This window comes from Miscanthus floridulus, unplaced genomic scaffold (assembly GCF_019320115.1).
Source record: "Miscanthus floridulus cultivar M001 unplaced genomic scaffold, ASM1932011v1 fs_227_3_4, whole genome shotgun sequence".
NCBI lineage: Eukaryota > Viridiplantae > Streptophyta > Magnoliopsida > Poales > Poaceae > Miscanthus > Miscanthus floridulus.
This window is the reverse complement of record NW_027096416.1, coordinates 27,184-51,620: the sequence shown is the minus strand read 5'-3', so window position 1 is coordinate 51,620 and position 24,437 is coordinate 27,184. Positions and strand designations below refer to the sequence as shown.

General features: G+C 46.3%; 2 protein-coding genes across 3 annotated transcripts; both read right to left on the bottom strand.

Annotated features, from left to right (window-relative positions):
* Positions 1-9,269: 9,269 nt before the first annotated feature.
* Positions 9,270-12,682, bottom strand: LOC136530888 (EID1-like F-box protein 2). The gene is made up of 3 exons (XM_066523600.1): positions 12,428-12,682; positions 10,781-11,604; positions 9,270-9,634 (listed from the first exon to the last, which is right to left on the bottom strand). The coding sequence occupies exon 2, from the start codon at positions 11,545-11,547 to the stop codon at positions 10,801-10,803; it is 747 nt and encodes a 248-aa protein (XP_066379697.1). The 5' UTR covers positions 11,548-11,604; positions 12,428-12,682; the 3' UTR covers positions 9,270-9,634; positions 10,781-10,800.
* Positions 12,683-14,115: 1,433 nt separating this feature from the next.
* On the bottom strand, positions 14,116-22,762 carry LOC136530890 (uncharacterized). Of its 2 annotated transcripts, none has more exons than XM_066523601.1 (5): positions 22,158-22,762; positions 20,968-21,106; positions 20,447-20,508; positions 16,136-16,274; positions 14,116-14,812 (listed from the first exon to the last, which is right to left on the bottom strand). In XM_066523601.1, the coding sequence occupies exons 1-5, from the start codon at positions 22,727-22,729 to the stop codon at positions 14,675-14,677; spliced, it is 1,050 nt and encodes a 349-aa protein (XP_066379698.1). In that variant the 5' UTR covers positions 22,730-22,762; the 3' UTR covers positions 14,116-14,674. The 2 variants fall into 2 exon arrangements, with proteins under 2 accessions (XP_066379698.1, XP_066379699.1); XM_066523602.1 differs by lacking the exon at positions 14,116-14,812 and adding an exon at positions 20,617-20,747 and having other exon boundaries at positions 16,139-16,274.
* Positions 22,763-24,437: the final 1,675 nt, after the last annotated feature.

Genomic DNA, 24,437 nt, shown 5'->3' with positions numbered 1-24,437 from the left:
GATCATCCGACGGAGCTTGTGGATGACCTAACTCAAGTTGTGAGCGGTTGTGGGTGATTCACCGCGACAGAGTGTTAAAGAATCAACCCGTAGAGAGCACTTGATCCATGCGTGGATCAAGGGAGAGTTACACCCTTGCGCGGGTGCTCCAACGAGGACTAGTGGAGAGTGGCGACTCTCCGATACCTCAGCAAAACATCGTCACGTTCCTCTTTCTCTCTTTACTTTGTGCATTTACTTTTAGCAATTCAATTCTTATCATTTACATTCATAGAATTACCATGCTAGAGTAGGATTGGAACATAGGTTGCTAAACTTTTGTGCGATAGATCAATAGAAATACTTTCTAGGCACAAGGGGTTAACTGGGCTAACCTTAGGATTTAATTATTGCAAAGAAATTTCGAATTAGCCCAATTCACCCCTCCTCTTGGGCATCTTAATCCTTTCACTATGCATGCTAGATTTTTATTTCATCATTCAAACCTACAACTAGCATACACCACACAAGCATAGATATTGAAATTTAAAACTTGTGTCATGCAAGCAAACATATGAAATGCACATTCAAATGCACCATACAAGGTCATGAGCTTGCTCCCCCTACTTGTGTGCTCATAATTTTAATTGATCTCTTTCATTTGTCATATCTCTCCCCCTATGTCAAATTCTTCCCCTTTGTTGTCTTTTCACTATCTTAGTACACTAATATCTTTGTTTTTCTTCCCATCGTACTAATATCACTAATATCTTTGTTTTTCTTCCCCTTTGTTATCAATGACCACAAAGGTTCAAAATGTGGATAGGTTGAGATTTATCAATGTCAATCAATGGGGTGAGAATCAATTTCCCAAATTTAGTCCAATGTAGATCATTTGTCAAAGATATTTAACTCGGTTTGATCTAAGGACAAGTTTCTTCATACCTCCAAATAAGAGTTATCTTGTATCATGTTGAGTTAAACACTTAGAGCTCATTTTCTAGATCAAACACTAGGTTTACAAGCCCACAAACATGTCATATGCTACCACTAGATCAAAATAAGTATAGAAGTAATAGTGGTACCATATAATCATCAAATTTATTTGATTTTCATGAATGAGCCTATTAAATGTGAAAGATGTCTAGATGCACTAAACAAATCCTTAGCAAGGATGTATGCTATGTCAATCAACTTTTACCTTGAATTGCTCGAAGAAGAGGCATGTTATATAAGTGGGGGTGCATCAACACATATTTGAGAAATCCAATATGCTCAACTCATTCCTTAGCTTATAAAATCTTTTCTCATCCAATAGCTTGGTGAATATATCGGTAAGTTGATCTTCGGTGCCTACACTCTCAATGTAAATGTCCCCTTTTTGTTGGTGATCTCTTATGAAATGGTGGCGGATATCAATGTTCTTTGTTCTTGCATGTTGAACCAGATTATTTGTTGACTTGATTGCACTCTCATTGTCACATAGCAATGGCACTTTCTTGAACTTAATTCCAAAGTCACTCAGAGTGGCCTTCATCCAAAGTACTTGTGTACAACAACTACCGGTGGATATGTATTCGGCTTCGGCGGTTGATAATGCAACACTATTTTGCTTCTTTGATGACCATGAAACAAGTGACCTTCCCAACAATTGACATGTGCCCGAGGTGCTCTTCCTTTCGACCTTGCATCTCGCATAATCTAAGTTGGAGTAACCAACTAACTCAAACTTTGCTCCTTTGGGATACCACAAACCAACATTTTATGTATGCTTCAAGTACCTCAATATTCTCTTTGTAGCCTTCAAATGACTTTCTCTTGGTGAGGCTTGAAATCTTGTACACATGCATACACTAAACATGACATCCGACCTTGATACGGTCATATAGAGTAGGCTTCCAATCATAGACCAATACAATTTTTGATCCACCATATTTTTACTTGCATCACTATCCAAATTACCATTTGTTCCCATTGGTATGCTAATGGCTTTGCTATCACTCATGTCAAACTTCTTGATCATGTCCTTGATATACTTGTCTTGACTCACAAATATATCATTCTTCAATTGCTTGATTTGAAGACCAAAGAAGTAACTTGACTCTCCAATCATGAACATCTCAAACTTATTAGCCATCATCTTTCTAAATTCTTCACAAAAATCTTAATTGGTTGATCCAAATATGATGTCATCAACATAGATTTGCAATATAAATAAATCTTTTTCAATCTTCTTGATGAAAAGAGTGGTGTCAGCCTTGCCCATCATGAACCCTTTAGAGAGTAGAAAGTCCCTCAATCTCTCATACCATGCTCTAGGTGCTTGCTTCAAGCCATACAATGATTTCTTCAACTTGTACACATGGTTGGGATTCTTGTCATCTTCAAAACCAGGAGGTTGCTCAACATATATTTCTTCATTGATATAACCATTGAGAAATGCACTCTTGACATCCATTTGATAGAGTTTGATGTTGTAGGCATAAGCATAGACTAGCAAGATTCTAATTGCTTCCAATCTAGCAACCGGAGCATATGTTTCTCTAAAGTTAAGACCTTCAACTTGTGTATAGCCTTGTGCTACCAATCTTGCTTTGTTCCTTACTACTATCCTATCTTGATCTTGCTTGTTTCTAAAGACCCATTTGGTTCTAATTACATTGTGTCCCTTTGACCTCTCTACTAATTCTCATACTTGATTTCTTGTAAAGTTATTTAACTCTTCATGCATAGCATTCACCCAATCAACATCCTTCAATGCTTTATCTATCTTCTTTGGTTCAATGGATGACACAAATAAGAAATGCTCACAAAATAAAGCCAATCTTGATCTTGTTTGTACACCACTAGAAATATCTCCAATTATAGTGTTCAATGGATGATCCCTTGCAATATTTGTTGGTTGGATCATTGGAACTTGATTGCTTGTATTTACTTGATCATTGGATTGAGATGATGTAATAGCCACTTGATCTTGTTCATTGTCATGAGAGCCACTTGTGCTAGCTTGAGTTATATCATCTTGCACATTTGAGTTAGAGAGCACTTGCACTTGATCATCTTCATCATCATTCACTTTCCTAGGCCTCAATTCACCAACATCCATGTTTTTCATGGCATTTGAAAGTTGAATGCCTCTAACATCTTTCAAGTTCTCATTCTCTTCTTGTGAACCCTTGGTTTCATCAAATTCAATATCATGAACTTCCTCAAGAGTACCACTTTTCAAATTCCAAACTCTATATGCTTTGCTAGTGGTTGAGTATCCAAGTAGGAATCCTTCATCATATTTCTTGTCAAACTTACACAATCTAGTGCCTTTCTTCAAAATATAGCATTTGCAACCAAAGACCTGAAAATATCTAATGTTGGGCTTTCTACCATTCAAGAGCTCATATGGTGTCTTCTCTTTCAATGGGTGACAATAGAGACAGTTGCTACAATAGCAAGCCGTGTTGATAGCTTCGGCCCAAAAAGATTGACTCACACTGTACTCACTAAGCATAGATCTTACCATATCAATGAGTGTTCTATTCTTCCTTTTAACAAGGCTATTTGATTGTGGAGTGTACTTAGCCGAGAATTGATGTCTAATTCTAAATTCATCACACAACTCATCAATTCTAGTGTTCTTGAACTCACTACCATTGTCACTTATAACTCTCTTGATGGTTGTTTCAAATTCATTATGAATGCCCTTAACAAATGATTTGAATGTTGCAAACACATCACTTTTGTCCACTAGAAAGAATACCCAAATATATCTAGTGTAATCATCCACTATCACAAAGCCATATTTGTTATCACCAATGCTAGTGTATTGTGTTGGCCCAAACAAATCCATATGCAATAACTCAAATGCTTTACTAGTGCTCATCATGCTTTTTTAGGATGGGTGTTTCCAACTTGTTTGTCGGCTTGACAAGAGCTACAAAGCTTATCCTTTTCAAATATAATATCTTTCAAGCCTCTAACCAAGTCATGCTTAACCAATCTATTCAATTGTTTCATTTCAACATGATCAAGCCTTCTATGCCATAACCAACTAATGCTAGATTTAGTGAACAAACATGTAGATAATTTAGCTTCACTAGCATCAAAATCAACCAAGTATAGATTCTCATATCTAAAGCCTTTGAAGATCAAGTTAGAGCCATCTACACTTATGATCTCTACATCATATACCCCAAATATGCATTTGAATACAAGATCACACAATTGAGCCATGGATAGCAAATTAAAGTTTAAGCTCTCTACTAGCAACACATTGGAAATGCTCATGTCATTGATATTGCAATCTTACCAAGCCCCTTGACCTTGCCTTTGCCATTATTACCAAATATGATACTATCATAACCATCATTGCCATTGACGTTGATTGAGTTGAACATTCTTGCATCACCGGTCATGTGTTGAGTGCACCCACTATCAAGAACTTAATGCCTTCCTCCGGCTTTGTAATTGACCTACAAAAGAAGATTAATTCTTTTTAGGTACCCAAACTTGCTTGGGTCCTTGAAGGTTAGTGACCAAGCTCTTTGGCACCTAAATGGCTTTCTTCTTTGAGCCCATCCATGGTTTACCAATGAACTTAGCCTTGACACTATTTGCACCTTTGGTAAGCACATAGAAAGAATCAAGCTTAATAAAGGATACATTAGCTTGTAACTTCTTGTTCATGCACTTTTGCTCTACATGACCAACTTACTTGCAACTAATGCAAAACCGATAATTGTTCTTCACAAAACTAGTCTTGTGAGGAGCAAAGGCCGCCTTATCTTTTTTGGGGGTATAATCCAATCCCTCTTTGTAGAGAGAAGCTCTTTGGCTACCCAAGCACATAAGCAAGCGGTCCTCACCACCATAGGCCTTAGCTAAGGTGTGAGTGAGCTTATTGACCTCCTTCTTGAGGGTCTCATTCTCAACCATTAGTGAGGCATCACAAGTGAAACCATCACTACTAGATAAGGTGAAAGTAGAAGTGCTACAAGAAGGATTAGTGGGAGCAATAGTGATAGGCATATATAATAATTCATCAATTATATCACAAGTTAAGCCTACATCACAAGTCTCAACATGCTTCTTTTTATTTTGTTCATTAAGCAAAGAGGAATGGGCTTTTTCAAGCTTCTTATGAGTCTTGCCAAACTTCTCATGGGCTTCCTCTAGCCTCTCATGAGATGCATTGAGCTTATCAAAGGCTTGCTTAAGGGCTTTTAGTTCCTTACGCAAGCTTTTGCATTCCCTTCTCTTAATGCCAAAGTGTTCTTTAGCATCTTCTAGCATGTCAAATAGTTCATCCTTAGTAGGTTCATCATTATCACTATCACTATCATTTTCATTTTCATTTTTATTATCATGCTCTTCATCACTTCCATCATCATAAATTTATACCTTAGTGGCCTTAGCCATGAAGCATGATGGAGTGTCAAAGAGAGAAGGTTTCTCATTGATAGCAATGCTTGCAAGTGCCTTCTTCTTGGTGGTCTTGTCATCATCATCACTTGAGGAAGCATCACTATCCCAAATGACCACATATAAACCACCCTTCTTCTTGAAGGTCATCTTATTCTTCTTCTCTTTCTTTTCCTTCTTGTCCTTCTTATTGTTCTTCTTGTCATCATTTTTGTCGCTATTATATGGGCATTGAGCAACAAGATGATCTTTGCTTCCATAATTGAAGCACCTTCTTGACTCTTCCTTGTTCTTGGATGAAGATTTCTTCCTTCTAGCACAATATCCTTTCTTCATCATAAACTTCTCAAATCTCTTGACAAAGAGAGCCATCTTCTCATCATCATCATCATCCCATGAGCCATCATCTTCACTTGATGTATCTTGCTTTGCCTTGCCCTTGGATGATGTGGCCTTAAATGTCATTCTCTTTTTGTTCTCATCCTTCTTCTCATCTTTCTTCTCCTTCTTTTCTTTCTTCTCATCATCATCTCTATATGTATCATCGGTCATTATATCTCCCAATACTTGGTTTAATGTCATGGTGTCCAAACCACTACTCACTAGAATAGTGACCAATGTGCCAAATCTTGAAGACAAGCATCTCAAGAACTTATGGGAGAAGTTCTTGTCCTTAACCTCTTCTCCAAGTGCTTTAAGATCATTGACAAGCACTTAAAGCCTATGAAACATCTCTGGTACACTCTTATCCTCCTTCATCTTGAAGCTTGCAAACTTTTTCTTGAGAATGTATGTCTTTGCACCCTTCACGGCTTGAGTGCCCTCAAATGATTCCTCTAATTTCTTCCATGCCTCATGAGGTCTCTCAATGTTCTTGATTTGCTCAAAAGTTCTCTCATCCAAAGCATCATGGATGACACTAAGAGCAATGCCATTATTTTGGAGTAGCATTTCTTTGGCGGCGGTGGGAGCCTCTTCATCTTCAATCTCAATCTTTGTCTTACCATCTTTTACACCTTCGTATTGATTGACTTGATATAAGTTGTCATATTAGCTTTCCAATAGGGATAATTTGAGCCATCAAATTGGGGTGGCTTCTTGGTGTTGTTGATTTGAGCCATTTTTACACTGAAGGTTATTAACCCTCAAGTCACGGTGACCTCGGCTCTTATACCACTTGAAAGGTCCTAATGGCTAGAGGGGGGTGAATAGCATATTAAAATTTTCTACAACAACACTTAACAAACCGGTTAGACAATTATAAGGCAAAGCGAGTGTTGCGCTAGCTTACTAAAAATGCAAGCCACCTACCACAATTCTAATTTCTATAGTTTATAACCACACAATGGCTATATCACTATACTAAGTTAGTGTGCTCTCAAGGCTAACTAAAGAGTCACACTAACCAAACTAACAAGCTCTCACAACTAGCTACACTAAAGAGCTTGATAACTAGTTTGTGATAATATAAAGAGAGTGAGTAAGATGGTTATACCGCCTAGTCGAGGAGTGAACCAATCAATCACAAGAATGAATACCAAGAAGACCAATCACCTCGAAATCAAATGATAACATAATGATTTTTACCGAGGTTCATTTGCTTGCCGGCAAGCTAGTCCTCGTTGTGGCGATTCACTGACTTGGAGGTTCACGTGCTAATTAGCATCACACGCCAAACCCTCAATAGGGTGCCACACAACCAACATAAGATAAGGATCACACAAGCCACGAGTAATTCACTAGAGTACCTTTTGGCTTTCCATCGGGAAAAGGTCAAGAACCCCTCACAATCACCACGATTGGACCCAGAGATAATCACCAACCTCCGTTTGATGATCCTCGCTGCTCCAAGCCATCTAGGTGGCGGCAACCACCAAGAGTAACAAGCAAATTCCGCAGCGAAACACGAACACCAAGTGCCTCTAAATGCAAACACTTAAGCAATGCACTTGGATTCTCTCCCAATCTCACAAAAGATGTTGAATCTATGATGGAGATGAGTGAGAGGGCTTTGACTAAGCTCACAAGGTTGCTATGTCAATGTAAATGACCAAGAAAGTGAGCTAGAGCCGGCCATGGGGCTTAAATAGAGAGCCCCCACGAATAGAGTCGTTGGGCTCTCCATTGCACTAAACACGGGGCGACCGAGCGCGCAGGTCAGATCGACCGGACTCTGGACCCCAGCGTCTGGTCACGTGATGTGTGCCACGTGTCCCCTGTTTCAAACGCTGATCGCCCGATCTCAACGGTCATCAGCACATTTAAGTTGTGACCGGACGCGCTGCATCGAAGTGATCGGATGCACCAACACCAGCGTCCGGTCATTTCCAGTAAGGTACCATAAGCAAAAAAATCACGACCGAACACGTCCGGTCATGCCCGACTGGACTCACCCAGCGTCCGGTCACTCAACGTCTTTTCTGTGCACTGCCACGTCAGTGGGACCGAACGCACCCACTCAGCGTCCGGTCACGAAGTGACCCAGCGTCTGGTCGAAGACCGACGCCAGCGTCTTCACAGCTTCAACTGACCGGACGCAGCACCCCAGCGTCCGGTCACTGCGTGACCAGCGTGACTAACTCCTTTTCAACTCTATCTTCTTCACCCTTGCTCAAATATGTCAACCACCAAGTGTATCACCTTGTGCACATGTGTTAGCATATTTTCACAAATATTTTCAAGGATGTTAGCACTCCACTAGATCCTAAATGCATATGCAATGAGTTAGAGCATCTAGTGACACTTTGATAACCGCATTTTGATACGAGTTTTACCCCTCTTAATAGTACGACTATCGATCCTAAATGTAATCATACTCACTAAGTGTCTCGATCACCAAAATAAAATAACTCCTACCATTTATACATTTGCTTTGAGCCTTTTGTTTTTCTCTTTCTTCTTCTCAAGTCCAAGCACTTGATCATCACCGTGACATCACCATCATCATGTCATGATCTTCATTTGCTTTACCATTTGGAATGTGCTACCTATCTTATGATCACTTTGATAAACTAGGTTAGCACTTAGAGTTTCATCAATTCACCAAAACCAAACTAGAGCTTTCAAGGCGTTGTGTCGAATAGGTGGTGGGTGGATGGAAGAGAAGGACCGAGCAACTCAGCTCCTCCTCCCCCACTCGCCATGACCGACGACGCAAATCATATATTAGCCACTGAATAGTGACCACAAATCATACAACAAATGACCAGCGCCGTAGCCATCGACAGCTTGACGCGGACGAGCTGCCGCGTGACATGCTGGTGCTCGACGGCGTGATGGTGATGCTCCGTGCACGGGAGGAGCAGAGCGGAGTAGCGACATAGCTCGCGTGCCGAGGCCGATGAGCTCGTCGAAGCATAGGAGGAAAGCCGTCGGGGAGGTGGCCGGAGATGGCCGACCGCGCGCTCGTGGGCGCACGCACTAGAGCTGCGCCATCCTCGCGTCCCGCCGCCGCCGCCTCCAGGTCGCGCACCGCACGCGCCTCCGCGTCCCCATCTTCGCGCCAGGATGCCGCCGCCGCCAGCGCCTCCGCTGCCTCGGCCTCGGCGGCTGCGAAGGGCACCGCCACGCCTCCTGTGGCGAGGAAGGCCATGGCGGCGATGGCCGCGGCCGCGGACGCGGCGAGCCCTCCGCCTCCTCCACTCGTCGTCAACAAGCCGGTATGCCCACCCTTGCTCCTCGTCGTCGAGGTCGTGCAGCACCAGCTCGTTCAACGACACCTCCACCTCCACCTCCGGCACTAAACCAGGAGGTGACCCGAACGCGAACAGGAGGCTGGCTCGGGCCTGGCTCCAGTTGAACGACCGATTTGGACGTTCAAGGCTGGCCAGGCCCCAGCCCACTTACAGGTAACCAGAAACCGAAACAGCACAGTAAGGACAACAGCACATGAATATCATGAGCACAAATTTAACATCACGTCTCGCTAAATAGAACATCTCACTACACATGATGCGAACATGCCTAAACAGGCAAGAGGGTAGCGTCCAGTGTCTTGATTCCAGTTACAAGAACAAGTAATGACATATCAATAAATAATGGAGAGACACTATAAAATAGCTCATTTTTTTTCCAATCTGATGCAAGAGACCCCCTGAAGAACACAGCTGCAGTCCGATGCGGAGCCCATCACAGATTCTTCTCTTGCGACAGTTTGCTGAACCAATGTCATCCCACTCTCTTTTAGTCACAACCAAGATTCAGTACCATTTCACAAGCCCAGGGCTTCAATCTTCGAAACCTGTCAACAAAAGGTGAGTCAGTTCAGAACACATGTTTGTTTCACTTTACCAGAACAAGAATTTCCGTTTGGACTGCCTTTACCCTACATATGTCACTACATTGCATTTTTATCTATTATTAGTGAATACTAGATCACAGCTCTGACACCCTTTAGTTTGAGAGAGTCTGCTACCTTGTCGCCAAATGCTGTTAACTTGTTATGGTCTAAGTAGATAAAGCAACGAAAACTAGCAAATCACAAATAAAACAGGATATCAGCAATGCAGGTTTTCCTCATAATTTTTTCACAAATAAATAAGAGAACAAATTGGCCAGACAATATGGCTCTTCTGAAAATTAACCAGTACATCTAGATTTATATTAAGGAATGCTTGTCATGTGAATATTTGATTAAAGTGAATTAAAAAAAAACTGCATTATATCATCAATACAGATTGACTGCTCTCATAATTTTCAAGTACCAGAAGTGAGAATTGGAATGGTGATTTTTTTTTGGGTGTTCATAAGCAAACTGCCTCCCAAAACTTGTGTGCTGCCACTTATAAAATGAAGATGGTTATCACTAATTGTGACTTGATGTACCATACAAATCTCAAGTAGTATATATAAACTTTAAAAGTAGGGCCAAACAGAAGGGGGCCAGAAACAGATAGGGGGCGCGTTAAAAATTTGGGATTCTAAGAATCGATTCAATAATTCTGATGCCATTACGAAATAAGCATAGAGACCCTTGAGAATAGTTTTGCTAGTAATGTTTCCTTTTTAAATGTAAAAAATTCCTAAAATAAAATCTCAAATAAGCATTATGTGATATGATATCCCAACATGCTTATGCTAAGTTCCTTGGGAGTTACAGCTTACCGGGAGAAAATCTTGGTATATGATATGAAATATTGAGCAAGTTATGCATTAAATAAATAGGATTAAGCATTGAGTGTATGCAAACACAAACTAATATAGTAATATTGAACGGCAATCAGTCTATGTATATCCAGACATGTCTGCACATGAAACTTGATGTTTACACAAAAGATTCAAGAAGAAATCTGCCATGGAAAAGGCCTACCTGTGTTTCTATATTTTAATACATCATATAAAGAATCTATCTATTCTTCACAAATAATCAACAGAAAATATATGATACCTGATTCATGTTCTTGATGATTACTCATCTGCTGCCTCCTCCGAGTCCGAGAGTGGTAGCAGGGTACCAAGTCCAATAACATGTCCATTCAGGCATACAAAATACTCGACAGAATCATCATAGGCACCCAGCCTAGCGGAAGCACTCCTTGGAATCATATTTTCCTGGAACATGTTCCATAGCTTGGCCTTACAATAAGGGCACAACTCCGTTGGATGAAACCTAGCCTGCTTCTCAATCAACATCTTCTTTACCCTTGAAGTGGCAAATGACTTAAAGATGCCTCGGAAGAAACCCAAGTCACCTTCTTCCCCCTGATCAAGATGCTCGCATGGATCTGACACATACAGGACGTCCGACTTACATGGCAGAGGCAGGAAACTCCTGCCCGCAGTCCTAGAAAAGCGTGTCCTGAACACAAAATGGCCTGGAACATGGATGTTATTAAACAGCCCCCCTTTTGTGCAGCCATTACAATAGATGAGCAGCTTCCCCAGCGCTTTCCAGTTACCATCAACAATGTGGCTGCCACCTGAATGCAAATCCAGCATCATCTTTGGAGCCCTTGCATTACAGAACTCCTTCCACAGCACCTGCTTGGCAACCTCGTCAAACCACTTGCACACACATGACAGGATAGCAATCAGCCTCGGGTTCCAGTTCATGTGTTTGAAGACAAGGTACAGAGCATCCTCACTGAGGTGGCCCTTGATGCAAATGCAGCTCGCAGAGTGTGTGCAGCGGTGCTGCTTAAACACCAACACCATCTCCTGTAATCAAATCACTAGAGCAACGATGTCCACCTTCTCATGCCCACTTCAATCCTGTTTTTTTTTTTTTTAAATGGTAAAGTTAAATTATTGGGCAGTCATCATTGACTGGTTACCAGTGCTGGCAATCAAAGAAAATTCATAGGAACGACATAAGCGCAGGAAAAGTCCTCCTTTGTCATTCATATATCTGAAAAACCAACATTTCACTATCACTTGTAAAGCTCGAACCAACAGCACGAAATGCTTCCTAGGCGAACCCCAATGTCGCCTAGGAAACCTAGAGGGGGCAGGCTATGTACTAGCTGCGTGCAGCAAGCAACTACGGTTTGGCTCTGTAAATTTTCTGAAGTCCATATACTGTTAAGATGGTATAGAAATACAAATACAAGGCCATTAATAATAGTGCAGAGTCAAGGCAGCTAGCATGCAAGCAACCAGTCCATCCGTAGACATAGCAAACAACGCAATCCACATTCAGTCTCTATTACTTTCTGCTTTTCTTCATCAAAGTGGCAGTGTCTCCGTGGCTCACAACAATTAGTCACATCTCTCCACCGTAGACGGCTCTGCACTTGGCATGCCGCAACATAGATCTTGCCAGCCTACAAAGGTCTCGGACTGCCGTAAGGTGTCTTCTTGTTCAGCACGTGTGCTTGCAAAATGCCCCCCCCCCCCCCTGATTGGGCTGCACGCTCCGCCACTGGGCGCAAGCGCTACTCGAGCGCTAGCTCCTGTCATCTCGGCATTCTCCACTCGACAAGAGGAGGAGACGGGTCTCGCGGCCAAGTAGCATAGGGTGACGGTGACGCCATTGAACACGCGTTGCGCATCCATTCCCGCGGGAGATACAGAACGACGGCGAACCGAGGCTTACCTGGCGCGTCGCCGCGGGGCTGGCCGAAGCCGGAGCGTGGGGAACGATTTGCCGTCTCCGTGGCCGTGGGCGTCGCCTGCGCGGCCCCTTCTCCGGTCACCGGCGTGGAGGGCGAGAGACCGAGACGGGATGGTGGACGGGAGGGGATCGGAATCGTCAGGCCGGATCGAGCCGCACGGCCCGCACCAGATAGGCACCAGACGGATGCGTGCGCCGCGCCCGCGAGGCCGCAAGGGGCCAGGGGCAGAACCGACCATCCACGCGAGGCCGTGACGGGGCATGGTCCAGCAGTCCGAGGCGCGATGCGGGGACGGGGACGGGGACGGGGACGGGGACGGCGGAACTGCGGAAGCGACCGGGCTGGGGCGCGGGGTTACGGAAACGCCCCTGCGCCAGTCGGCGTCCGACTTGGTGCGGTGAGGCCGACACCGGCGGGGCGCGGCCGGCAGGGGCATTTCGGGGAAGTTCGACTTGAACTGATGCGTCAAAAAAGAAGAAAAGGTAGTGGCCCCGCGTGGCCGCGAATAACTCCAGGTGGAGCCGCCTCGAGGCCGGGACACGGGGAGCCGCACAGCATGACCTGCATGCGGCGCGCGAGGTTCTCCGCTGCTTCACATTCGGCCAGTTCGCTGGTTGATTTCTGGGCTGGTTTGGGCTGGTTAATGTTGGTCTTATGTGAGAGGAAAACACGGTTGGTTGGATGGTTTGGGCTGGTTGAAACCAACAAGCGAACAGGGTGATTAGCCGTTGATTGTATTTGATTAATCGGGTGGACGGTGGGATCGTACGGCGTGAGCGTGGACCGCAGGATCCCTTGGGATATTTTCAGTTGTCCTGAAGAGAGAGGAACGTCCGAACGTGTCGTGAAAATGAAAATGGGGGATGAATGACTAGTTTTACCGACACAAGTTTTTTCTTAGGCTGTGTCTTTTACCGACAGTAGCTTTCACGGCTTTGATCTAATAAAGCCGTTCGAGCATCGTTTAGTGCTTGCATAAAACTACACAGAACCGTGTCGTTTTCAGCAACTATGGCCCCGTTCGCTTCGCTGAAAAAATAAGCCAAAACATTATTCCGACTGATTTGTTATGAGAGAAAAATACTGTTTCAGCTAAGAAAACAAGCTGAAAATACGGATTACAAGAGAAGCGTAACCTATTACTATGTACGACCCGCACCAAATTTCCTGGCATGCCCACGGGCAACTTGCTATCCTGCTGCGATCACCCCCGGGCCAAGTAGAGTCAGGCAAGCGAACAAGTAGAGTACAGCCCACTTGACCACTTGAGCCGTCAGCTTGGCAATTTGCACTCGACACCCAAGGAGCAAGAGGCCCTTGTCCGTAGCTTTCCCTAGCAGAGTTTGGTGGCGAGATTAAAGACGGCATTCCACCGTGACCAGTTGCACCGCTTTGCGTTGCAACCGCATCATCCTCGCGTAGACAAAGTGGAGCTCTTTTACACGGCATCTTCATAGAACATCTCAAGTTCTCAGCCCTCCAGAAGACTAGAGGTTATACTGATACTGTTATACCAGCTTCCGGTCCTAACCGTCAGTTGGACATGGAGCATCGCCAACATTTGTGAAAAACAACAAGTGGAAACATATTAATGCCATGTTCGCTTAGCTAATAAGCCATGACTGAAAATACTGTTGATTGATTTGTTGTGAGAGAAAAATAATGTTCGTTGGCTGAAAAAATACGACTTATAAGCCAAACGAATAGAGCATTAAGCTTTCAATCCCAACAAAAACTTACATAGTTAACACCTAATTTGGGAGCAAAAGTCCACGTCACTAAAAACCGTATGAGTAACTGTTAACAACTATGCTCGATTGTTGGGTTTGGGTCCAGTCTTACCACTTGCCAGCAATCATTGGGTCTATTCGGCTAGTATTAAAATCGGCTGAAACTGTTTTGTTGTAAGAGAAAATACTGTAGATTCTAGCTGATAAGCCGGCTGTTCAATACTCTCCAGAAAAATAGCCTTCATACCAAATTCAGAAATTTGTAATTCAGAATTTCATATTACTGTTTGCAACGATGACCACATAAGGTGGTATACAAAAAGTGAACACTGAAAGTATAAAAATTGATTAAACAAAATAAGCTGCCCTGAATGGTTAAAAAAACTCACCACCTCGTTTTTTGTTAGAAAAATGCACTAGATAATCCAACACTTGATTGCCAAACACATCACTCAGCTTCTTAGCAGACACTTAGCGTTAGTAGGCATCAGGATGTTCTCAAAGTCTGGCCATAAAATTTTCTGCCTTCCTTTTGGCATATTCATGAACTATAGTAGCCGTGCTTTCTCTATGTCGCAGATAGAACTCAGCAATCAATATTCTATTTTCTTCAGGTAAGAGATCACCGTGATGGCCCTGAAAAAACACCAAACATAAGATGCTGACAGCCAGAATTATCAAGTCATCACTCTGAGGCAACTAGTGCCGTCTTAAATCTGATCATCCGACTAATCACGATTAGTCATCCAGTTAGCTCGCGGACTACTAGCCACAGAAAGAAATTGTGAGCAACCCAGATGGGCTGGGGGCACTTGGGCACTGGGCCTTCTGTTTTTAGCCCATAAGTGACCACGCTAGATGCTTGCTATGTTTACAAATTCATGATAAGTGCACTATGCAGCTGCGCACTGGTGCTGTGTAGTCTAGTAGCAGTATTTCTAGGAGCTGTGCTAAACAGGCCCTTGACTACTTAACTACTTCATACTTATACAGTCATTCTATTTACTAGTATACATCCTTGGCAGCAAGGCAAGTAGGCAGGACAACTATGCTGGACTAACGTACTAGTCACTGACCAATCGGACCTGATTGACGACTAAAAACACTATTAATCGGCTGATCAGGACCATACGACTAGACGATTTGAAAACATTGCTGACAGTTCAGGGCTAGCTTACTGCAAATATTAATCCACAATTGTCACATTTGGAGGTGCATTTAGCGTACAAAATATATGGATTGGAACATAAAATAAAACTTTCCAACTTTGGAGGGGAAAAGGGTTCATTCAGATCACTTCAAAATCCAGTGAGTCCAAAGGTGACAATTTAAACAATCCAATAAACAGACCAGATTTGCAAATCAGCTACAGTATTAAACTCCACAGTGTTTTCTATATGAATTGTTACAGTCCAGGTTAAATATCATGTATATGCCAAATTTGGTAGTTTTAGTTTGTGTTAGTCATTCTTGTATAGTAATTGAAGAGCCAGGTTGAGTTTACACCTAGAAGCATAACATAGTTTATGAGATAAGATCCACAATCAATATATGGCTCTGACAATATCTTAGAGGCTGCTCTCTGCAAGATTCAACTTATCTTAAACAGCCTAATCAGACATAGAATAGATTCAACAGCACAAGTGACTGGCATAAATTTAAGCAAAGCTAAAGAGGCCTGTTGCTCCTAGTGAGGTGGAGGTGACTTCTGTTGTTTTCAATAAAAGCAGGACCAAGTGGTCTTTGGTCTATAAACAGGCCTTTGGTAACAAAGGTATGACGCTATGAGCACTATTATTGTAAAGTTCAAAGATAAAGTTTTCTTTTTATTGGCTGAAACCTGAAAGCCAAAGGTAGCAGTACCATATGATGATAGATAGAACTTTGCTAATAGTGGATTGAGGTTATGATGTCTTCTATAAGGTATGATGATAACTAGAATGAAGAAAGTGCACTTACCAGGCGGGAAACTCTATCACAAACAGCATGGTGCATGAGGATTCCAGCTGCAACAGATACATTAAACGAATCCACCATGCCTTTCATTGGAACGCTACAGTGCAAATCTGATAGCTCTAGAGCATCATCACTTATACCCCTGCCACCGAAGAATTAGTTAATAACCAACTTTCATTGTGCGGTGAAATATTAATGTATCAGCTAATGTACGTATCATGATGGAAAATAAATGCCTATGCTACTACTCTCCACAATGAGGTACTTAAAACTTCCTAATCTATTATAAAAAAAAAATCTAATCGCATATATGAAATCTTGGTTTGTGGTGATGGGATAAGTCTCTGTATTGGCTGGTCTTTGTGGGGCTGCAGCATATGGTCCTTGTGGCTGCATGGTGGTCTTGCTGCCCATCAAGGACAGCATCCTTGACTGGCTAGGACAGCATCTTAGCATCTAGGACAGCATCTGTTTTAGGACAGCATGTTAGCATCTAGCATCTTGGCATATGCTTGGCTGGCTAGCAGCCTATAAATATGTATCCCCAACCCCTCAGGTTGGCATGGCATTTGTGTGAGAAATAAACCAGAAAATTACCCCAACTCCTAGTGTCATCCTCTCTCGATGAGAGTAAGAATTCTGCTACTACCAAGAGTAAGAATTCAGGAACTAACAACTGGTATCGGAGCCGTACTATCCGGTAGCCTGAGCATCTCCTGCTCATCTCCTTTCCCAGCCTCGCAACAGCCCCAGCTAGGAGCAACAGCAGCTCCGGCCGCTCCTGCTAACTCCTCTCCCTCTGCGCAGCTCGTCTGAAGTAGCCCTCTCCCCACGCAGCAGCCCCCCGGTAGCGCGTCATGTCCGCAGAACAGTCTCAGCGCTCAGTCGCCTCGAGCACGCGGCGTCGGCAGGAGGCCGAACTTGCCGCGGCAGAGGAACGCGAGCGAGCGGTAGCAGAGACCGCTGCGGCGGCGGCAAGGGCGTCGAAGTTGGCAGCGGCGGAGCTGGCAGCAGCCAAAGCGGAGGCGGAAGCGGCGGCGGCGACGGATGCAGCGCGTGCGGCAGCAGCGGAGGTCGAGGTTCTGCGCAGCAGCATCAGCAGCTCCATTTCTGCTGACGACAGCACTGACGCAGACCTCGAGCTGCTGGGGAGGGAGGCAGCGCGAGCGCGGGCGGCGCAGTGGGCAGCCGCGCACGCCCACGAGCGCGGCGGCAGCCCAGACAGGCGCGGACGCGCCGGCGGCGCTCTTGGAGGAGGTGCGCACGGCAACAGTGGCGGACAGGTCGATGGAGAGCGCGGCCTTCACAGGCAGCGTGTCTCTCTCTCCCCGGATCGGTACCGTGGTTACCACGGGCTCCAGGTTGTTGTCAGGGATGTCGGCCCTAGCGGTGGGTGGCCTACCCTTACTAAAACCAACTACGTCGAGTGGGCTGCGGTGATGAGGGTAAAGCTCCAGGTGCGGCACATGTGGGAGGCAGTCCGGTACGGCGACATCGACTACGACCAGGACCTCGGCTGCGATGAGTTCTTCGCCGGCCCCACCACAGCCGGCACCGCCACGCACTCCAGCACCGACAGGCACCTCTCCGGGCACGTCTACTCCAACACCAGCTCGTGTCGAGCACAGCCCGGTTGAGCTCGCTACTCCGCTCTCTCACGACGAGGAGCGCATCGACGCGTACCACGACGGCAAGCCGTTGCGGTACCGTATGATGGAGAACCTTCTCGGCGACCGACCGGTGCCGGGACTAGTGCCTCACGACCTGGAGGCGCAGTTGCACCTTGCGTGTGACGACGGCGAGCCTCGATCGTTTGCTGAGGCCGAGAGACACGCGGCATGGCGCGCCGCGATGCAGTTGAAGATGGATGTGATTGAGAAGAACCGCACCTGGGAGCTTACTGACCTTCCTCGGGGCCACAGCGCGATCACCCTTAAGTGGGTGTACAAGCTGAAGAGGGATGAAGCCGGCGCCATCGTCAAGCACAAGGCTCGCTTGGTGGCACGAGGTTTCGTGCAGCAGGAGGGGGTCGACTTCGACGACGCCTTTGCTCCCATGGCACGGATGAAGTCCGTGCGACTCCTCCTTGCGCTAGCTGCCCAGAAGGGTTGGCGTGTTCATCACATGGACGTCAAGTCGGCGTTCCTTAACGGCGACTTGAAGGAGGAGGTCTACGTGCAACAGCCGCCGGGATTTATGATCCCCGGCAAGGAGGGCAAGGTGCCCCGCCTGCGCAAGGCCCTCTATGGCTTGCGGCAGGCACCGAGGGCGTGGAATGCCAAGTTGGAATCCACACTAAAGGGGATGGGCTTTGAGCAAAGCCCGCACGAGGCGGCCATCTACCAACGGGGCAGTGGAGGAAATGCTCTGCTGGTGGGTGTCTACGTTGATGACTTGGTGATCACCGACACCAAGGATGTGGAGGTGGCGGCATTCAAGGAAGAGATGAAGGCCACCTTCCAGATGAGTGACCTGGGGCTTCTCTACTTCTACCTGGGAATCGAGGTTTACCAGGATGACTCCGGGATCACGCTTCGACAGACCGCCTACGCCAAGCGCGTCGTTGAGCTAGCCGGGCTCACCGACTGCAACCCAGCTCTCACTCCGATGGAGGAGAGGCTGAAGCTGAGCCGCGACAGCACGACGGAGGAGGTGGACGCTACGCAGTACCAGCGTCTTGTGGGGAGCCTTCGCTACCTCACCCACACACGGCCGAACTTGGCATTCTCCGTCGGCTACGTTAGTCGGTTCATGCAGCGACCGACGACGGAACACCAGCAGGCTGTGAAGAGGATCATCCGCTATGTTGCAGGGACTCTCGACCACGGCCTCTACTACCCTAGGTGCCCTGGGGCGGCACACTTCGTCGGGTACAGCGACAGCGACAGCGACCACGCCGGCTACAGCGACACCAGCAAGAGCACGAGCGGGATCCTCTTCCTCCTCGGCAAGTGCCTCGTTAGCTGGCAGTCGGTCAAGCAGCAGGTGGTGGACCTGTGCAGCTGCGAGGCCGAGTACATAGCGGCCTCCACCGCTTCGACTTAAGCGCTCTGGCTCGCTCGACTGCTTGGTGATCTCCTCGGCAGAGACACTAGAGCGGTGGAGCTCAGGATGGACAGCAAGTCCGCTCTGGCCCTAGCAAAGAACCCCGTTTTCCATGAACAGAGTAAGCACATCAGGATGAGGTATCACTTCATCCGAGGCTGTTTGGAGGAAGAGAGCATCAAGGCAAGCTACATCAACAACAAGGACCAGCTTGCGGACTTGCTTACCAAGCCTCTTGGAAGGATCAAGTTCCTTGATCTCTGCTCCAGGACCAGGATGGTTCAACTTTCCTACAAGACGACGCACAAGACTTAGGGGGAGAATGATGGGATAAGTCTCTGTGTTGGCTGATCTTTGTAGGGCTGCAGCATATGGTCCTTGTGGCTGCATGGTGGTCTTGCTGCCCATCAAGGACAGCATCCTTGACTGGCTAGGACAGCATCTTAGCATCTAGGACAGCATCTGTTTTAGGACAGCGTGTTAGCATCTAGCATCTTGGCATATGCTTGGCTGGCTAGCAACCTATAAATATATATCCCCAACCCCTCAGGTTGGCATGGCATTTGTGTGAGAAATAAATCAGAAAATTGCCCCAACTCCTAATGTCATCCTCTCTCGATGAGAGTAAGAATTCTGCTACTACCAAGAGTAAGAATTCAGCGACTAACATGTGGATTCAAAACTTCAAGGCCAGAACACAGGACATGTGTACATGATATACAATATCTAATTCATGGCACTGCAGCTAGCCTATAAACCGGGGAACATATGCTACTCCTTTTGCAAGAGGAGCAGCACATCATAAACTTAATATAGTTATTTAAATGATTTTAGTCTTGTATAATAAAGAATTATTTATTGGTTTTTTTAAGAGTTTGGTTATATAATATTGTTTGTTTAGCTTTGATAGTGGTTTTGTTGTTTAAATATTTAGCACTTATGGCCTCTATTAAGATGGTCATTCATGTTAGTGTGCTATGTTATATATCATTTGATGTTTTTATTGTTGTTTCCGAATCGCTTAAACAAAAGGTGTTGAATTGTTTTTACATGTTTAGCTATGGGAAGTGATGTTAGTAGAGACTCAAATACTGCATCACACAGCTAGTAAGCAGATCTAAGAAATGTTTTCAGAAAAAAATGTGCTTTGAAAAATAAAGGGGTAGAAAAATACAACGGAAAGCACAACCTAGTAATTGAGTGCTTATTTCTAAATGTAATGCAAGTTCAACAAAAGATACATATCCAGATACAAGGAACAGCCCATACCTAAGCTCATTTCCCACAACAATAGCCGTTGGTTGAGACCAATCCATGTCATAGACACAAACCTAAGAAAATTTGGAACATAATTATTCCCTCAACCATATTACTTATATGTGAGAAAACTTAAATCCTGATGAATGGTGAAAAACTGATACATATGTCATTGATTTCACCTCAAAAATCCATTTGTGACACACAACTTTATACTCTGGGTATCCTCAGACAGAACATAATGACCATTGACCAAACACTCCAACAATACGGTTTCACAGCAAATATTTTCTTTAATAGATGCATCTTGTCTCTGTAAATCATTGGACATACTATTTTCACTGTTTGTACAAAATAATAACTGCTGCTTTTCACAGAAAAACAACAGATGATCGTGCATTCAGTGACACGTGACATCTGAAATTCATGTAGAATAGTGGATCATAGATTTCCAAGGAAACCGATAGATAAAGATGTAGAAGAGTGGAAAAAAAATACCAAATCACTAAAATGTTGAAGAGTGAAAAAAATACCGAATCAGTTCCCAAATAAGTGGTTGCAATGCGATAACCACGCTTTTTTAATGCACTGAAACACTCTGCAGGTGAGTTCCATATCTCAATGTCAAGCCACTTCTCAGCACCCATGCTCACATGCCTGTTGTCTCTATACCTGCAAAAGCAAAGAAGCATTTGAATGAGGAAGAACAGTTTACTTGAGTGGAACCTATCATTCCAAAGGATGTAATGTCAAACTTGTGAATTTTCACCCTTAATGGATATCTAGTTTAACAACTCCTCAGTATACTCCTATATGCTAAAAGTTCTAAACAAAGCACAAGATCCTTGTGAAAACACTAGAATAACAGTAATCTGCAAATCCTTATTCCTGTACGATTTGTCACATTCATGCCTGTTCGGTTGGCTGGTTCGTATCATTGCTGGTTCGTGAAGAAGTACTGTTGGCTGGTTTGTGTGAGAGAAAAATACTGTTCCGGCTGGAAATTTATGATCGTTTACAACAAGCCACAGCCAAACGAGAGAATTAATTTGTGAGAGTACAGATCCAGTGGGGTTTTCTCGACCAGTGTGGGAAGGTCTTCTTCTTAATACAATGCCCAGGGGTTGTCTTACCTTCTGCAGGTCAAGTTTTTTAGAAGTACAGATCCAGTATCCAATCTGACAACTTTAAGAATGCGGATCGTTCTGCTTATGTAGGGTCGTTTTCACAGTTCTAGACTGGAACAGCATAGCCTACCAATCATTTCCCAGCAATCATGTAGTTTAAGCTCATTGAATAAAGTACAACAAAATGCACGAGCTCAAAAACAATACCTATCACCTATCCAGCACCTCAAAATAGAGCAGGCAATGTATTATGCAAACTACTCATTTTGGAGGAAGGTAAAGTTGGTGGATAATAGTTCGTATGTAAACTCTAATGTGGAAAATGTGCAGCTGTGCCACTCGACAAGTCACAAGCCTAAAATCTTTTCATGGGATTGCTGATTGCACCAAATTCATCCAATCCAAACTAGGCTCTAGAGACACAAGGATTCTCATAGTCCACTCACAGTTTTGAGTTTGATCAACTAACTTTGACAGGTAGTGGTAATTGATAACTCTGTACAGAGTAACACCCTGGCACCCAGCCTCCCCCCACATGAACAACAATGCAAGTGAAGTGATATGTAGCATTTCAGTTTCACTCTTCACCTCTGCACCTTTTGCTGCTATCACAGGATATGACGTGCACGGACTGCACACCGAGCGCGTCGGCGGAGCGGAACGCGGCCGAGACATTGCCGAAGTCGGAGAGGCCTTCCACCACAAGGCACACGGCGTAGCTCCGGTTGCCAACGGCTCGCCGAAGCCGGTCCCGCCGCGCCTCGAGGATGTGCGGCTCCAGCACCTCGATGACCTCCCCGCTGGACAGCTCCGCGCCCCCGGCCGCGGGCCGGAATGCGTCCAGGTACGGGAACCACCTCCTCCGGCCCCCGGGCCCCGCCGGCCCGGGCACGGCGTCGCCATCGGCGCGGCGCTGAAGCTTCATGTGCCGGTCGATCCGGCCTCGGGATCCGGCGGGCGGGCGCGGGTGCAGGAGCTGCTCCACGGTGTCGACGCCGTCCTCGTCGTCGGGGGCGGCGGCGGCGGCGGCGGTGGAGAGAGAGGAGACGCGGAAGCGAGGACCGAGAAGGCGGAGGAGCGGAGGCGAAGGTGAGGGCCTGCGGGGCCGCGGCAATGATGCGAAGGCCGTGGAGGCGAGCGAGGAGACGGATAGCGCCCTGGTCGCCATTGTTGTGGTCGCTTGCGAGGTTTGGGATCGGGGTTTGGGCACGAACGGAAGGCGCTGAAGCGTACCTGTCGCTGTCGGAGCCGAAGCCTACAGCAGGATCCACTATGATAGTCCTGGGCCTGTTTGTCTAGCAGGCCAGTTTCCGGAGGTCGTTCTGCGCCAGGCCCAGCAAGTAGCACTGGGTTTGTTGTGCAGAAACGGCCTACGCAACACCGCTGAAAACCAACAGTTCCTGCCACGCAACGCAACAAACTTCGGCCCACCCACCGTCACCCAAACTGTCCCTAGGCTAGGCCCGGCAACGCATGACCAAAGCATGCCGAAAACGTACACGTACCCTACCTAGGCATCGCGCACGCGAGTTTAATTCACGTGTGCACGTCACGTCTCCACGGCTCCAGGCCACCTCGATCCTTGACGGTTGCTGCCTGCCGCGCGCGGTCGATCCCAGCCCAGTTGGCCACCCCTGCCGACCGCGGCGCCTTTCGCGGGTCCGCCACGACCCCCGCCCGGCGCGGCGGCGATGCCAACGCGTGCGCGCTAGCTAAAGAAGCGCCAGCGGGCAGCCAACAACGCGCGCACGCATGTGCCGCTGATCGCGACGACGGTGGGTGCCGGAGATCAACACTAGGGTATCCGAGAAGAAGAAGCTAATGTTCATCAACATTGATTCATCCGAGCAGTTAAGAGCGTGACTACAGCTTTAACCGACCCCTGGCACATAAGCTCCGCCTCGCCCGACCCCCTGGGGGAGGGCTCCGCCTCGTTCGACACCAAGGCCACAGACTCCGCATCGTCTGACACCGAGGCCGCGGGCTTCGTCTCGCCTGACCTCTGGGGGAGGACTCCGCCTCGTCTGACCCCGAGGCAGCGGGCTCCGCCTCGTCTAACCCCCTAGGGGAGGGCTCCGCCTCGCCCGACCTCTGGGGGAGGGCTGAGGCCACAGGCTCCGCCTCGTCCAACCCCGAGGCCGCGATCTCCGCCTCGCCCGACCCCTCGGGTGCGGACTCCGTCTCGCCCGATGGGGTCCCATACCACCGTCAACCATTCCATATCCAAGCTTATGGCCCTGGGTCAAAACTCTGACGCCAAGGAAGAGACCGACATGTCCCGATGTAACCCGTAGCCATGACGGGCCATGCCTAGGGATTCACATCAGGAACAGCGCGGGGTGTACCGGTGCTGTTCCACCTAACCCTCGTACGAACACTGACACGCACGTCGGTTCACCACGACGTCTGCCAGGATAGAGTTGAGCGTCGTGACCGGCAGACGACGCCTGTGCATGGCACTAGTGACGGACAAGCCCACGATATGGCGCCATCCCTGTTGACATCTACAGTGTCAGCGGAACCCACATGAAGGAGAAGAAGGACCCGACGACCCTGAGGGCCTTCGGCTCTCTCTCTCGTTCTTCTCTTTTCCTTCGCTGTAACACGTGCTTTCCCTTGGCCTATAAAAGGGAAAGCAGCGCGCCCCACGAAGGGCATCACATCGATCCAGGCTAGACCTGATCGAACCATCACGAACCCATCGAACCTCGAACCGATCAGAGCACAACTCAAGCATACGACCGAGCTCTCGGCACCCGTTCATTCTTTCCACCAAAGACTTGGGACCCGTTCCTCTCTCGCCCGTTTGTAACATCTACTATAAATTTATTGTGCTAGTAATACGAGCAGCAGCGATGAACTAGACGTAGGGACGT

What these genes read in the sequence shown, in the direction of transcription:
- LOC136530888 (XM_066523600.1), bottom strand. Translation starts at nt 11,547, where the DNA reads ATGGTGTTGGTGTTTAAGCAGCACCGCTGCACACACTCTGCGAGCTGC.
- LOC136530890 (XM_066523601.1), bottom strand. Translation starts at nt 22,729, where the DNA reads ATGGCGACCAGGGCGCTATCCGTCTCCTCGCTCGCCTCCACGGCCTTC. An exon ending in GTTGTGGGAAATGAGCTTAG is followed by an intron (nt 16,275 to 20,446) that starts GTATGGGCTGTT and finishes CTTCGGTGGCAG; the next exon opens with GGGTATAAGTGATGATGCTC. An exon ending in GTGATAGAGTTTCCCGCCTG is followed by an intron (nt 14,813 to 16,135) that starts GTAAGTGCACTT and finishes GTGTTTTTTCAG; the next exon opens with GGCCATCACGGTGATCTCTT.